General features: G+C 57.9%; 1 protein-coding gene across 6 annotated transcripts; it reads left to right on the top strand.

Annotated features, from left to right (window-relative positions):
• Positions 1 to 1,282: 1,282 nt before the first annotated feature.
• On the top strand, positions 1,283 to 14,427 carry MAG (myelin associated glycoprotein). Of its 6 annotated transcripts, XM_073885256.1 has the most exons (13): positions 1,283 to 1,384; positions 3,252 to 3,311; positions 3,788 to 3,856; positions 4,039 to 4,407; positions 5,606 to 5,902; positions 6,009 to 6,266; positions 7,433 to 7,693; positions 9,777 to 9,899; positions 11,294 to 11,581; positions 11,941 to 12,037; positions 12,844 to 12,943; positions 13,193 to 13,231; positions 13,909 to 14,046. In XM_073885256.1, exons 3-12 carry the CDS (start codon positions 3,811 to 3,813, stop codon positions 13,217 to 13,219), a joined length of 1,866 nt encoding a protein of 621 aa, XP_073741357.1. In that variant the 5' UTR covers positions 1,283 to 1,384; positions 3,252 to 3,311; positions 3,788 to 3,810; the 3' UTR covers positions 13,220 to 13,231; positions 13,909 to 14,046. The 6 variants fall into 6 exon arrangements, with proteins under 6 accessions (XP_073741357.1, XP_073741353.1, XP_073741358.1 ...); XM_073885252.1 differs by lacking the exon at positions 13,193 to 13,231 and having other exon boundaries at positions 13,909 to 14,427; XM_073885257.1 differs by lacking the exon at positions 9,777 to 9,899.
• The last annotated feature ends 1,949 nt before the right edge of the window (positions 14,428 to 16,376 follow it).

Here is a 16,376-nt window from a genome sequence, read left to right as displayed (position 1 = left end):
CCTGCCCCTCACCCTCCCCACCCCGGATGGGTTCTCCCTTGGGAGAAAGGACCCCCCCCCACCCTCACTCTGCTCTGGCCTAAAGGAAGATAGAAGATGCTCCACTGTGACTGAACAGCTCATGGTCAAACCATTACTACATTTAGTCACAGTACCATCAGCTCCCTCCACCGCCCCCCCCCCCACAAGCACCTTGCAAAGGTCATGACCAATGGGCGGGGTTGGGCTGGGAGGAGGGTCACTGTGGAGTCTGGAATCTGCACACAGTGGATCCTCACCCAGCTCAAAGAGTAAGCATGGCGCTAGATAAGCCCCGCTGTGCACCAGGCACTGTTCTAGGGGACAGAGGGCGAAGCGGACAGACAGGCAGAAACCCTGCCCTCTGGGAGCTCCCGTGCTGGTGGGGAAGGAGGTCCCCCCAGAGTGCAGTCGGCAAACGCGCTGAGGGCCATGGAAGGACGGGGCAGCATTTGAATGGAGGGGCTTGGCATGGTGAGAGGGGCAGGGCAGGCTTCCAGAGGAAGTGGCATCCAGGCTGGAAGCCTACAGGATGTGCAGGCTGTGGCCCGTGGCACTGGGTAACCAGTGCTACGGGATGGGGTGGGGAGGCCTGTCCAGGAGGAAGGAATGAGTGCAAAGGTCTCTGGTCAGAAGGTGCCGCTGGGTATTTGAGGAACAATGCGTGCACCCACTCCGTGGCTATGAGGCGTAACTCTGTGCCAGGAGCCATTCTACAAACGGGATAGATTAGAAATCAGCGGGCAAAGCCCTTATCTTCCTGGAGATCTCGTTCTCCTGAGAGGAGACAATCAATGCATAAGGTCATTTCTGACGGCAAGACGAGTCTGGAAAATAGACCAGGATGTGGGCACCAAACGTGACCCAGGGAAGTGATTCAAGAGAAGGTGGAGGTGACGCTGACGCCAAGAGTGGGCAGGTCCCGTCTCCTGCTCACCCCCTCTGTGGCCTCTTGGGACCGAGGTTATACCTGTCCTGGCCACCAAGATTCCCTAGACACTGAGAACAACGCCTTCTGTTTCTTAGCCTGAGACTTCCAGAGACATTAGAAGACCCTCCCAGGGACCGAGAACCAGGGTGCACAGTTATGGAGGAGGGGGGAGCAAGTGAGGCTGCCTCCCCCCATCCCCTCCAGGAAGGAGCTAGTAGAACCCAGGCGTCAGGCTGCCCAGTTCCAGCAGTGGTGACAAGGGCCCCTTTGTGCCCCCCTCCCTCGGGGGCAGGGAGGAGCTGGGCCCTGGAGGCAGGCGGCCCCTGGCACCCAGGGGGAGGGGACGGGCTGGCAAGTGGGGGCCTGGACCCTGGGAGGCCAGGGGACTGTGAGCAGGGCCGGTGGAGCAGAGGGTGCAGAAGCAAGAGCGTCCAAGTGAGTACTGCAGCCAAGAGGGGCCAGTGATGAGGCGGAGAGCCGAGGACCGGGGCTGAGAGGGTGCAGCAAAGGGTGCCGAGAAGCACGTGCAAGACAAGGTGCTCTGGGCCATGGATGGTCACCGGGAACTGCCCCTCGTTTAGGATGGGGCAGGGTGCTGCTCAGGACGGTTTGGGGAATGGGCTGGGACCGTGGCAGGGACAGTGACCGGGCTTAGGGAAGGAACCACAGAGAGGAAGAACGCAGGGCTCTTCTCAGCATCCTTATGGTGGAAAGTCTGGCAGTAACAGCTGCCCTGGGGCCCCTAAGTTTGGGCCAGACGGCAGGGGTGGGGGTGAGGGAGGCTGGATGAAGAGCAGAGGGATGGGCAGGTGATCAGCCACCTGCGTCCTGCCATCTGTGAGGGGTTGGGGGCAGTGAACTGTGTGTGAGTGAGACAGTGTCAGCACCTGGGTGCATGACAGGTGTGTGTGCGTGTGCGCGCACGCGCCTGTGCACACACACACCTCCCCTGGGTGAGCCTCAATCTACATCAGTGCTCCTCAACCTTGTTTTCATTATACCCTGCTAAGGAACCATTTTAGAGCTATTTTTCCTAATCCCATTCCCACCATGAAATTTTACGACCATAGACATACAGTATATATGTTTATGTACTGTGGCCCTGTAGAGAGTCACAGCTCACTGTAACAGCTAAGACTTTCCTGGCCCCCACCCTAAGAACCAATCTCAGCCCCCATTACGAACAGGTGGTCTACCTGCTTGTGTCACAAGTCTGTCAGGGCCCTGTAACCAGCCCTCGCCTGTGTCCCGTACCTTCTTGTTGCAGTGTGTCCATCAGCCTGTGTCTGGGTGGGTCTGTTCTTGGCTACCTCCCAGTGTGTGTATATGCAGGTCCGTGTGTCTTTGTGAGCATGGCCTGCAGGGGGGTCCACGTGTGTGCCTGCATGCCCGTGTCAGCCCTGGGGTGTGGTGGGCGGGAGGCAGGGCAGTGCAGGGACGCTTCTGTGACTGTGTGTGTGTGTGTGTGTGTGTGTGTGTGTGTGTGTGTGTGGAGGGTATCCGCAGGTGCAGGGGGCTCGCTGCCCTGCCCAGGTGTGCGCCTGCATCGCTATTGTGTGAGCCTGTTCCTTCTGGTTGGGTCTAGATCTGTCACATTTCAGACCGGCATTTGCATGTGTCTGACTGCATGCACCCGTGTCCGTGGGAAGAGGGCGGCCAAGGCCAGGGAAGTCAGCCACTTGAAACCCTGGCTTCGACTCTGACGCGACCCACAGAGCAGCCGGGTGCCAGGGACTCACGAACTCCCAACCCCGGGCTCCTTCCTGGCCCCACTCCGGGCCCAGCCAAGAGCGCCCGACTCTTCTTTCATCCCACCTACCCCGAGAAGCCCCCCAGGCTGAGGCACCCTCACCCTGAGGGAACAGGGCTCTTTTGTCCCGGGCCCTGGGCTCTGTTGAGGGTGGGGACAGCAGGGGCTGTCTGTGGGGTAGGAGAGGGCGGCAGGAATTCCCGCGGCATGTTGGGAATGCTGATGCTGTGAAACCCAGTCATTGATGGGCTGGGTCCCTGCCCGCCACCCCCAGGCCTCAGCCGTGGGACATCTGCTCCCTCACCCCACTCACCATACCTCCCCCCCCCCCACCCCAATGCTCCGCGGTTCCCCTTTCCTCCCCAAAGTTCTTCGCCATCACGGCTCGGGGCGGGCAGGCTGTGACTGCAGAGTAGCTTCCAGGCTGCGTGGGAGGGTCCCAAGCATCCCCGGGCAGCGGAGACCACGTGGGCAGCCCTGCAGCGGGCCACCACTCAGAGCGGACGCGGAGAGAGGGCGGCCGGCGCTGCACCTGTCTGGCTCTCATTCCAGGTTGGCTGGCTGACAGCTTCAAGTGAGACCCGAAGGCATTCCCAACTCAGGGAGACTGAGGTGAGGGGCAGGGTTCCAACTTCTCTTTCCCTCTGGCTTCCCCTGCTTCTTGCGGCGGGTCCAGCCCTGGCTCTGTCCTTACTTTCTGGAAACGCCCAGGGGCACGATAGTGATGAAGATAATTATCAGCATGTCACTACGATGTAGAGACAGGGCATTCTGGTGGTGAAGCCTGCAGACGCGGAGCTAGGCAGACTGGCGATGAGCTGTGTGGCCTGGGGCAAATTACTTAATCACTCTGGACCGCAGCTATAACATGTGGGTTCTAACTGCCCCTACCTCAAGGAGACCAAATGAATTAATACAGTGGAGTCAAGCACTGGGGCCTGATGCATGGTCAATGCATTAGAAATGTTTGTAATTCCCAATAATGATACCGGCAGCAGCCAACCTCTGAACAGGCCCCTTCGGAAGCCTTACCAGAGGCACCCTTCACCTCTTCCCTGGCCTTTAGTGCTCTCCTCTCCCCTCTCCAGCTGTCACTCACTTGCTGGACAAAATGATATTCCTCACGACACTGCCTCTGTTTTGGATTATGATTTCAGGTAAGGGCTAGGGGTGCGGGGGGATCCTGGCGCCTTGGCCCCCGAGTGGGCTGGGGCTGTTTCTGTGGGTCCCTGCGGCCCCCAGGGTCACTGTGGAAGGTGATGGGAGTGTGTGTGTTGGGGGGGGCGTGGTGATCGGGGAAGGACATGTCCCTCCCCTCAGCGGTCCTGCTTGCCCACAGCCTCTCGAGGGGGTCACTGGGGTGCCTGGATGCCCTCCTCCATCTCCGCCTTCGAGGGCACGTGCGTCTCCATCCCCTGCCGCTTCGACTTCCCCGATGAGCTGCGGCCAGCCGTGGTGCATGGCGTCTGGTACTTCAACAGCCCCTACCCGAAAAACTATCCCCCGGTGGTCTTCAAGTCTCGAACCCAAGTCGTGCACGAGAGCTTTCAGGGCCGCAGCCGCCTCCTGGGGGACCTGGGCCTGCGTAACTGCACCCTCCTGCTCAGCAGCCTCAGCCCCGAGCTGGGTGGCAAGTACTACTTCCGCGGGGACCTAGGGGGCTACAACCAGTACACCTTCTCGGAGCACAGTGTCCTGGATATCATCAGTGAGTCCCCAGAGGGTGCGCGCATGCAGTGGGTGGGGGGTTTGGGTGGGGGCGCCAAGTCCTCCCCGGAGCCTTTCCAGGGAGGTCTGGGATGGCCGGGCCGGGGATTTCTCAGTCTGGCTGGGGGGTGCAAACTCCCATGCCCTCACGGACCAGGCAGATGACAGAAATAGGCAAAGCAGGGCCCCAAACAGGAGGAAAAACGAGGGCTCTTCCTCTTCTAGAAATAACTGGAAGAAAAGCAGTGGGGCCCAGGGGTTAGGGGTAAGGCCTCAGGATCCCTGAGTTAGCTGGGTGACTGTGGGCATGTTACTTAACGTCTCTGGGCCTTGTTTTCCTCTTCTGTAAGATGGGGATAAGAATAGCACTTACAGTTCAATGAGTGAATCCTTGTGGAGTGTTCAGAGCAATGCCTGGTGCTGGGTAACCAGTGCTGGCGGAGAATGTGGAGATACTGCTCTCAGACAGTCTGAATTTTTAAGAGAAACCAGAACTGTGTCTTTTTCTGTGTAATCTCCTAATTCCTAAACATAGGCTGCTGATTCAGATTTTTAAAAACAAATCCTAAGTTTAGGCCAAATAACACGCAGTTCTGGGCCAGATTTGGCTATCAGAGAGGGGCATGGCGCCTAATTCCTGAGAGGCCCCATAGCATGGAGCCCCTAGATTCGGGTTCCCCATCAGTACGGAGTCCAAATGAGCCAGATTACAGCCCCGATGCAGAAAGAGACCCCAATGGCACAGCTAGACATTTATCTCCAGGGCATACCACACACACACACACACACACACACACACACGTGGAAAATAAACCAAAGCAGACAGGGGAAAGAAGTTTCTTAAGGGTTACAGTGCAGTATCCAGAGCACAGGTGATGAAGCCAGAGTGACAGAGTTTGAAGCTCAGTTTTACTCCACATGAGCTGTGGTCTCAGTTTCTTCATCTAAAACATGAGCAAAATAACATTACCCACCTTCTGGCATGGTGGGAAGGACCGGCAAGGGAAACACTGTAAAGTACTCAGCCCATTCTATTGTTATTTTCATTATTACACATCTGAGGTCGGATGGTGGAGGGCCTCTGGGTGAAGGGTAACCAGGAGGAGAGAAGGTTGTAGGGAATTCTGTATGCAAGGATGGGGAGGGGACCAGGAGCCAAGAATGCTTCCTCAACCCTCCTGCTCCCCCCTCTCATCTAGACACTCCCAACATCGTGGTCCCCCCGGAGGTGGTGGTAGGCTCGGAAGTGGAGGTGAGCTGCATGGTGCCTGACAACTGCCCAGAGCTGCGCCCGGAGCTCAGCTGGCTGGGCCACGAAGGGCTGGGGGAGCCCTCCGTGCTGGGTCGGCTGCGCGAGGACGAGGGCACCTGGGTGCAGGTGTCGCTGCTACACTTCGTGCCCACTAGGGAGGCCAACGGCCACCGGCTGGGCTGCCAGGCCTCCTTCCCCAACACCACCCTGCAGTTCGAGGGCTACGCCAGCCTGGACGTCAAGTGTGAGCCTGGGGGCGGGGCGAGGTGGGGGCGGGGTCAGGGCCGGGGGCGGGGTCTGCGGTCTCAGCCCGCTGACCCCCACCCCCCTCCTTGTGTCGCGGACCTCAGACCCCCCCGTGATCGTGGAGATGAACGCCTCGGTGGAAGCCATCGAGGGCTCGCACGTCAGCCTGCTCTGCGGGGCGGACAGCAACCCGCTGCCGCTGCTGACCTGGATGCGGGACGGCACGGTGCTCCGGGAGGCCGTGGCCGAGAGCCTGTTCTTGGATCTGGAAGAGGTGACCCCCGCAGAGGACGGCGTCTACGCCTGCCTGGCAGAGAACGCCTACGGCCAGGACAACCGCACCGTGGGGCTCAGCGTCATGTGTGAGTGGCGCCCGCGCTCCGCACCGGCCCCAGGCGGACAGAAGAGGGGAGACAGGCGGCGGAGCCAGGGAGCTGGCGGAGCTGGGCGGGGGCCGGGGGCGGGGGCGGGCCACCCAGGCCACAAACGAGGTGGAGGCCACGGTGGAGCGGAGGGCTGCGGGTCAAGGCGTTCCTTCCTGCGTCCCACAAGTATCTGATGAACACCTACTGCGCACCACTCTCATCCCCCGAACGAGGTGCGAAGACAGATGGGTCCCTGCCACCCAGGGGAGCCGGTGAAACTCCGTCTCCTCCAGACCAGCCTTGGCTGGTCTAGGAGTAGATCTGGGCCCTGGAAATCCGCATTTCCCAATGAGCCCCAGTGCAGCTGTAGGGGGAGGGACGAAGGGACCCCAGACTTCACCCAGCCCCTTGCGCCCTGTGTACATTCTGGAGTCCCCGGGAGGGGGGGCGACGAGCTGGTCAGATAAGGTTCTTTGTTAGGAACCAAGGAGAGGTCATTCATTCATTCACAAATATTTATTGAGGCAAAATGCCCAGGGCTGTGGATAATAATAATGAGAGCTGCGGCCAACATTTACTCAGCAGTTTCCGAGAGCTTTCCACAAATACGCTTCCCCCGGACATCCCCACGGCTGGCCCCGACCCACCTCCTCTCTTCTCAGGGAAGCCTTTCCTCACCATCCTAGTTAACACTCCAACTACCCTGATTTCCCATCACCAGGTTTCCTTTTCTACAAGGCCCTTATCCCCATCTTGCCAACTACATTTATTTACTAACACAGTGTCCACTCAGGTGGTTGGGAATCTTCATCTTACTTGGTTCAGGCTAAAACAGCGCCTGTCCCTTAGGTTCTCAGTGGCTCCTGTGCGGTTGGGACTATAATTAAGCTCACTTTCCAGATATGAGAAATGAGACACCGAGGGGTTAGGACATGGGTCCACACCCAGCTGGGAAGGGGTAGAGCTGGGATTTGAGCACAAGCGCTCTGACTGCAGAGCTCCTGTTCTTGTAAACAGGATAGCCAGACAGGGGTTACCTGAACCATCCGGAGCCGGTGTGCTCAGATTGGGGTATATGGGGTCACATTGGGGGTGGGAGTTGGCTGACAGAAGAGGCACCCTTGGCTTCTGACCATTGGCGCCCCCTGTCCTGCCCCCCCCAGATGCACCCCGGAAGCCGATGGTGAACGGGACAATGGTGGCCGTGGAGGGGGAGATGGTCTCCATCTTGTGCTCCACACAGAGCAACCCGGATCCTATTCTCACCATCTTCAAGGAGAAGCAGATTCTGGCCACGGTCATCTACGAGAGCGAGCTGCAGCTTGAGTTGCCTGCCGTCACTCCCGAGGATGACGGAGAGTATTGGTGTGTGGCTGAGAACCAGTATGGCCAGAGGGCCACCACCTTCAACCTATCCGTGGAATGTGAGTACCCCCCACCCCACCCCACCCCGCTCCTCTCCCATTGTCCTGCTGAGAGCCAGCTAGACTTGATCTCCTTCCACATTCCCTATCTCAGTGGATGGTTCAGTGGGGGCACCTGGGTTACTGGGAAGCATTCATGCATCCCAACCAAGGGTCAGCTTTGCACCAGCAGATGAGAATGAGCAAGGGAGGGAAGCTGAATCCACAGCAAGAAATTGGAAGTCCCACCTGAGAGTACTGTGTTCCCACATCCTGGGGTGTGCTTTTGACCAAGGAGATTTCTGGGTCCTGTGGCCTCTGACCCCTTTGCATTCACCAATAACCACGACATCTAACCCTTGAGTTGCATTGCTATGTACCAGGCATTGCTGGAAGCTTTGTACGGGGATCCACTCAATTGATCCACATGACATTCCCAGGAGGGAGGTTCTATTACTGTCTCCAGTTTCCCGAGAAGCAAACTGAGGCCCAGAGAGGTTATGCCATTTACCCAGGGTCACACAGCTAGAGAACAGTTCAAACCCAGAACAGTCTGGCCCCACTGTTCTGTACTGCCATGGCTGACCTCATCCTATGTTATTACCTCAGAATACATTGATCAAGCAGTTGGTCTGTGCCAAGGGCAGGGTGACTCTGGGCGACGTGGGGGAGAGGACCAAGAGGGCACCAAGCTTACTAACAGACGCAGTATAGCCAGATCAGTGGGATGGATGCACATAGAAAGCCTGGAAGTCTTGGAAATGAAGCTCATCCTTCCACTGGCAACCAGCACCTGTCCCGACCTCCCCACCGGATGACACCGCCAACACCCCCACCCCCATCTCGACCCCAGCCCGGGCGGGGGGCTGTAGCTCCCAGCTCGCGGTTTCCATTCCCTCTCCTGCAGCAACTCCCTTTGGAATGTCACCTCCATGTTGCCATCTCCTCTGCCTCCTCTTCAGCTCCCGCCCGGCCTCTGGCACTAGTCTCCATACTTTACCACTCCCCCGCCTCCATTACTCCACCTACAATGCTGTCCCCAGACAGTATTGAGCACCACCTGTACTCAGTACTTTGGATGTGGTAATAATCACTACGTGGTAGGTACAGACTATTTCTGGAGTGCCACCTTGCAAGGCAAAGGGGGGGTCATGCATGCTGTGCTAACCTTTCGCCTTGGGGCACATTCCCTCCCAGCCTCTGCTTGCTCGCAGTACCCATGGTGATCATGAGTTGGGGGGCGTTCTGCTTTCTCCATCCTCGCCCTCCTGGGCCCAGCTTCCTCCTTCTGCTACACACCTTTTCCCTGTCACACCCCAAGCCAGTGGCCTCTTAAGACAGAGGGTCAGAGAGTCCCCTGAGAATCGGATGGAAGCCCCCGAGCACACACACCGCAGCGTCTCACGTCCATGGGCAGTCACAGGCTCTCCTGTGCAGCCAAAGGTCGTTCATGGTCGGCTCCGGGCAGGACCCCGAGCTCTGCAGGTGTTCTTCTGCGGAGCCTGTGTGGTCATCCTGTGAGGCAGATATGCATTATCATCATCCCGGCCTCAGGCTGCTGGGCACGGCATCCCTCAGGCTCCTCTCTGTCCCTGAAGTCTGTGTCCCCTCGCTGACAACGGCAGGTGCCCCTAGTGTGGGGCTTCCTTCTTACTCGCTGAACCATCGCTGAGCCAGGGCCCAGCTTGGCGAGGGACATGCAGCAAGGTACTCACCTCTACTGAGTGCTCGTGCGCAGGGGACTAGTCTGAGCCCTTGGCGCATCCTGACCTATTTTGGTCTCGCCACAACATGACTGTGAGGGACTGTTCTTCACCCCAGTTTAAGAGAAGGAAACTGAAGTGTGAGCTGATGTCCAGCACCAGACAGAGCTGAACTGCCCTGGGTCAGAATCCCCACTCTGTCTTCCATCTTGTTGCATGATCCCAGACAAGCGACTTCACTTTTACTGAGCCTCTCCACTGACAAATGGGTATATGATAACCATAGCTTACCCCAGAGAAGGTTGTGAAGAGTCTGGACGTTATGCTGAGCACCCACAGCACCTGACCTGTCCTCTGTGCTCCGTAAATAATTTCCCACTAATCTCTCCCTTGGACTCCAGGCTCGGTGCCGGTCCTGAGTACCTGCGGCCAAGGCTTTGCTCACGTGCTCCCCCTGCTGGAATGGTTTCATTTATCTCATCCTGAATCCTTGGGAGGAATGTTAAGCCTCTATATCACACTTGGTGAGCCTAGCTTCAGAGTTCCCATAAGGCCCTTGCGAGAAAGGACCAATACTCCTGTTTGCACAGATGAAAACTCCACCTTGGAGGCCCAGGGAAGCCTAATGGCCTGATCGGGGCCAGTAAATGACAGAGCTGGACTTCAAGCCAAAGCTGTCCCACCCCAAACTCCCCATTCTTTGTGGGACTGGGGGTTTGTAAAGGGTCAGTTCCCCAGGTCTCCCAGGCCACCTGCAAAGCTGCGGAGATACTAAGCACATGCAGGCAGGGTGGCGGCAAGGGGTCGAGGGCGGACGATCTCACCAGAGCAGTAGGGGTGCAGTCTTGAATGAAAGGGTTTCTAAAAAATATGTTCATAGCTGTTGGTTCGGGCTTGTCATTATTCACTTACTCTGTGGGGTGTTAATTCACTAACACTACAACAAGCCTAGTGCATGTTTGCCTGAACAGATTTCGGGCTATATATTTTTAATTTACTAAATTTAGACGCAAGTACAAATTGAGGTTCCAGTTGGAACCATCTCGAGGTCGAATCTGGCCACGTGACTCCCTGGCTCGTCACTGTTACCTGCATATTCTTTTTTTTTTTTTTTTTTTTTTTGCCGGAAATTGAAAGTAAGTGGGGGTAGATGGCCCAAGGAGTCCTTTGGCCGTGTGTAAGTAGGGTTCTGGTCAGAACTGAGAACCAGGGCTCAGTCTAGAGAGAGCAGACTCTGGTGCTGGATTCTTCAGGAGGGAAAGAGAGTCTAGTTTTAAAAACAACATTCGATGTTCTACTGTATCATATTTTAGAAAATGAAAGGAACAAACAAAAAAACCCCACAAAGACCAGGCCAGTAGCATTTTTGTAATACAAATGGCAGCAAAGGAGAGCTCAACACAATGATCTTGGGTGGAGGGCGGGGGTTGGTGCCAGCGGCAGTGGAGGATCCCATGAAGGGGGGACAGTCAGGGTGCAAGGGGGCTCGAGGGAGTCAGCAGGGGCATCTGCAGGTGGCCAGTGAGGGGAGCCGGCAGGACTCAATAGCCCATATCAGTCTTCGCAGAGCTCCGCTATGTGAAAGGCGAGTTCTAAGCGTGGGGACAGAGTGGAGGCTGAGCGAGAGCCTGCCTTGACGGAGGCAAGGGCCCAGCCGTATGGGTATCTCACATGGGTGGGGTAAGTGCTGGGAGCAAAACCCAAGCGAGACGGGGAGCGAATGGTTGGTGAAGCGAGGTGCAATTTCCGTGAGTGTTCAGAGAAAGAGATGTCATCTGAATAGAACCAAAGATAGTGCAAAGGGGGAAATGCAGCTCATCTCTGAGATAGCTACCACCTGCTCCGCCAAGGAGTCCCCTGAGGCTCAGCCTCCAGTTGGCGCCAGTCCCCTGAGTCCTGGTTCTTCTTGCCCGTGCAGTTGCCCCCTTGATCCTCCTGGAGTCCCACTGCGCAGCAGCCCGGGACACAGTGCAGTGCCTGTGCGTGGTGAAATCCAACCCGGAGCCGTCCGTGGCCTTCGAGCTGCCCTCACGCAACGTGACCGTGAATGAGACGGAACGGGAGTTCGTGTACTCGGAGCGCAGCGGCCTCCTGCTCACCAGCATCCTCACGCTGCGGGGCCAGGCCCAGGCCCCGCCCCGGGTCATCTGCACAGCCCACAACCTCTACGGCACCAAGAGCCTCGAGCTGCCCTTCCAGGGAGCCCGTGAGTGCTGTGATCGGGGGCTGGGAGCCACGGGGGTGGAGGGGGCTTCTCTTGCATCCAGGCTTCCGGCCCCGAGGCTGAGCATCAGCCACCAAGCACGGGTCAGGCGACGCAGGTGGATCAAGCAGTAAAGATGCCCTTTCCAGTTGGTAAGGAGAGGCTGCCCTGGGTTGCCTGCGCTTTAATGTTTGCCTGGACCCTCTGGCCACTAAGCACTCCAGGCCAGTCAGGCAGTGCAAGGCCATGCCAGCTATGGAAATGTTTTCACCATCACCTCTGCCCCAGCCCGTCTCCCAAGACCCCGGGGTGTCCTCACTACCACCAGCATTCCTGAAGGTGCCTGGGTCTTCTGTCCTCAGACCGCCTGATGTGGGCCAAGATCGGCCCCGTGGGAGCCGTGGTAGCCTTTGCCATTCTAATTGCCATCGTCTGCTACATTACCCAGACACGCAGAAAGTGAGTGGCCTGTCAGGGCTCGTCTGGGGGGGGGCGGGCAGGGAGTCTCCCAGGGCTGGAGAGGCAGGGAGGTCAGTTAGAGGCAGCGGGTGGGTGAGGGAGGGCAGCCCTGCATGTGTGTGGGAGGGCGATTCTGCTCTGTGGATGTTTGGCTGCATGGAGGAGAGAGGCTCCTGCTAACATGTAAGGGTGGGCCTGTGGCCGGGCCCAGCACTTTCCCCTGTTGGCCACCTTGTCTCCACGTTCTGTGGCCATAGCCTCCTGGCCTCTAGGAACCCTCCTGCACACGCTGCGGTGCAATGCAGGAAAGCCAGCTACCCCTGGCTCGTAGCCACAGGGTCGGTCACAGTCGGTTCCAGGGCCCAGGTCATTACACACACACACACACACCATCCCCGGCAACAAACATACTCCCCAGCCCCAAACCACACCCACCTACCACACCTCTACTATTTTTCCCCCTTGTGGCACACACACATCAGCTGCCCTGAAAATGAATTCATCTTTCTGCTCCACATCCTGGCAGCAAGAGGGGCTGACAGAGCCAGAGCACGTGGAAAGAACCCCAAGAAGCCAGGCTGGGTTCCCCAAAAGTGGCAGAGACCAGGGGCTAGATGGAGGGATGGGCAGTGGGGGACAGGAGGAGCCTGGTCATTTTGAAGAGGCCATCTACCCCGTCTTAGAGAGATGGGTGGGAACAGCCCTGGGGTCCCATGAGCCAAACTCCTATAGTAGATGGGGTGCAGAAAGGGAGCGGAGAGGAAGGCCTGGGACTCCTGCTGGAGCTGACACATCCTACTCTGCAGAAAGAACGTGACAGAGAGCCCCAGCTTCTCGGCGGGGGACAACCCCCCGGTCCTGTTCAGCAGCGACTTCCGCATCTCTGGGGCGCCAGAGAAGTATGAGGTGAGGGCCAGAGGCCTGTGGTTCCAGACTAGCTGGAGAAACTGGGTGCCAAGGACCCGGGGGGCCTGGGAGGGCCTGGAAGGCCAAGGGGCAGACGGGAGGCTGGCCCCTTCAGAAGGGAAAGGGAGGAGGTGCAGAGGGCTGGGAGGGGTGCTCAGGCTGAGGCTGCAAAGGGGGCTGAGGGACTCAGTGGAGGGCAGCCCCCATCCTCTCCACCCGGGTCTATGACTGCATTTCCTTCTCCAATAGTCCAGAGAGGTCTCTACCCTGGAATGAGCGCCCCAGGAGGTAGGTTCCAGGGGCCTCAGTGTGCCCACCTCTGGGCCCTTGTCGGGCCTCGGGGTTGGCGTGCATGTGTGTGCGTTCTCGTCAGGCATCCAGGATGTTCCCTGGTTAAGTCTGACCCTGCCCGGCCCTCCTGGCCTTGTCTATTCTGTGCTGTTGCTGCTCCCTTCTATCTGTGGCCACTGTCCCGTGTCTGTGTCCAAAGGCCCCCTGGAGGGGTGGGGGCGGGGTGGCACACAGGACGGGAAAGCTGAAGTCACCCCTGAAGGATCGCCCAGATTGAGGAGGGGAGCCACCCCAGACCCAAACATAGGGGAAGGCCGTCCAGAGCCAGGCACTTACACACATTTGGAAAGGCCGGGATCCTGACCGGGTGGCTTTAATCTGCAAAGATGCTATGGGTTGAATCGTGTGCTCCCCCAAATTCCTATGTTGAAGAGGGCTTCCTGGACACATTGAATTTGTAGATGACTCTCAGGCTGAGCAAGGAAGAGGCTGTTGTGCATGGGGCACCAGCGAGGACAAAGGCCCCAGGCTGCGCCGGCGTGCCCTGAGAAAGGAGGTTACACGGACAGGGCTTTGGGACTCAACTCTGGAGCTGTGGGGGTGCAAGTAACTGCAGGCTTTGCCCCTGAAAAGGGTGGCACAAGACCCTTCTAATGGGCTGGTTCTGTTCGTAGAGTGAGAGGCGACTGGGATCTGAGAGGAGGCTGCTGGGCCTTCGGGGGGAACCCCCAGAGCTGGACCTGAGCTATTCTCACTCGGACCTGGGAAAACGACCCACCAAGGACAGCTACACCCTGACAGAGGAGCTGGCCGAGTATGCTGAAATCCGTGTCAAGTGAGGGAGCTGGGGGCAGCCTGTGTGGCCATCCCTCCCTCAGGACCCTCACTGGCCCCTACTGGCTATGGGCTCCCTTGCTCCTCAGAGTGGTGGGGGCTGGGGCAGGAAAGGGAGGGGGCAGGTGACAGTGAGGTCTTGGGGGCCTGGCCTCCCCTCCTTCCCAGCTGCCCCCGGCCCTACCAGCACCCACCCCACCCTGTGGCTCCTCTCTAACCTCCTTTAACCTCATCTGTCCGGAGGGGAGCTCCGTCTGTCCATCCATGTTATTTATTGCCACCCCCTGCCTGGTCTCCTGCCCCCACACCCAGCCCCAGGACCTGTACAGAGGGACTGAAATAAAGGCCATGAAGCCATGTACCTGTCTAGATCCTGATGATTTCTGATCCATCCTAGGGGAGCCTGCCACCCCCCTCCTTGCCCTCTGCAAGGTCCTGTGTGGGGACAAGGGCCCAGGAATTCTAGCCCCGAGCCCAAGGCCATCGCCCTGAAGCCGCCCCCACTCTGAGCTGGCAGCTGTGGGCTGAGTCTGGCCCCTTCGCTCACTCACATCCCCTCCCGTCCTCTGCAGGTCGGGGTGTTTTGTGAGCCTATGTTGCTTTGACCGCCATCCCTCACATTCATGCCATACTCTGCAGCTCCAGCCTTTCCAACTTTACTTTTTTGGTTCAAGAAACATTAAGTAGGCACCAGCTGTGTATGGAGCCCCTTCAGGAAGCTCAGGCCATCCTGGGAAGGGACAGGACAATGCTGTGAAGATTAACACCGGGGCTCAGAGAAGCTAGGTGATTTTCCTAGGGTCCCAGAGCTAGGAAACGGAGTGGCCAGGCCCTGGACTCAGTTCTTTTTTTCCATAACCCCCGTTGGCAATTTGAAGAGGGCCAGACTCTCCGGTACGAATGGTACTAATAACTAAGAGTTGTTGAGCACTTGCTATGTGCCCCATGGTTCTACCTGATCTACATTAATTAATCTCCACTTACCTTCCCTAACTAGTATGACAATGGCTCTCGAAGTGGGGTCCCGCACCAGCAGCACCCGCATCACCTGGGAACTTGTTAGAAAGGTACATTCTCGGGGCGCCTGGGTGACTCAGATGGTTAAGCATCTGCCTTCGGCTCAGGTCATGATCTCGGGGTCCTGGAATCGAGCCCCACACCAGGCTCCCTGCTCAGTGGGGAGTCTGCTTCTCCTTCTTCCTCTACCCTCCACCTCGCTCGTGTGCGCTCTTTCTCAAATAAATAAATAAAATCTTAAGAAAAGAAAGAAAAGGAAAGAAAAGAAAAAAGATAAGATTCTCAGGTCCCCACGCCACGCTGCAGGAACCAGAAACTCTGGGGTGGGGCCCCTCCAGGTGATTCTGATGCATTGACATTTGCAAACCCAGAGGAGCTGAGGCACAGAGGTTAAATCACTTCCTTGAGGTCCCCCAGCTGGTAACTGCACAGCCCCAACTTGAGCCCAGAGCCCAGAGCTCTCACCACGGTGCGCTCCGCCATCTTGGTGAGAAGCACCGGGAGCTCACGGGCCCGAGGGTGCTGAGGGAACCCTAAGAATAGAGCTGACGTGTGGGTATAGCTCCTGAACAGAGCTGATTTTTGAAGAAGGCAGAGGATACTACAGAGGCCACAGTCAAGACTGAGAGGCAGGACTAACCAAACCACGTTGGGAGGGAAGGCGATGAGGCCGCCTCGGCTGGACTGGGAATCCCCTTGCAGGAGCAAGGCAGAGCTGAGGCTGGTAGTGGGGCTAGGAGGGGGCCGACCCCGAGGCCTGCCTGAGCCCTTTCCTCGCGGGGCTCTCTCAGTCTTGTAGAGAGGAGGACATTGAATCAACGGCTTCATGCATAATGCCCGACTGCAACCTGTGATACCTGCTCCCGAGACCAGTGCAAGGGGGGCTTCTAGAGCGCAGAATGGAGGTGTGTCTTGGGGTCTCAGGGGTCAGGGGAGGCATCCCACTGACAGGAAAGTCCCACGGGGACACCGTGTATGAAGGCCCCAAGTGGGAACATATTTGGCAAAATTCCAGGAGCTGAAAACAAGGCCGGAGAGTGGTTGGGGATGGGGCAGAGGCTAGTAGGGGCTTCACAGCAGCTCTGGGAGCCATCTCCACCGGATCCCTGGCACATGCACAGGGACCCCGCCCTGACACACCTGTCCTCTGACAACAGACCCTGGCTCCAGCAGGTCTGGCCTGGGAGGAATGCCCCTAAGGACTTCGCCCTGAAGAGCACAGCAATGTCAATAATGAGGGACTGGAGTAACCCTGTGCTGCCCAAAGCACCACCTGAGCACCACGCTGATG

This window comes from Callorhinus ursinus, unplaced genomic scaffold (genome assembly GCF_003265705.2).
Source record: "Callorhinus ursinus isolate GAN/ISIS: 27379988/994484 unplaced genomic scaffold, GSC_fseal_2.0 scaffold61, whole genome shotgun sequence".
Lineage (NCBI taxonomy): Eukaryota > Metazoa > Chordata > Mammalia > Carnivora > Otariidae > Callorhinus > Callorhinus ursinus.
This window is presented reverse-complemented; position numbering and strand designations above follow the sequence as displayed.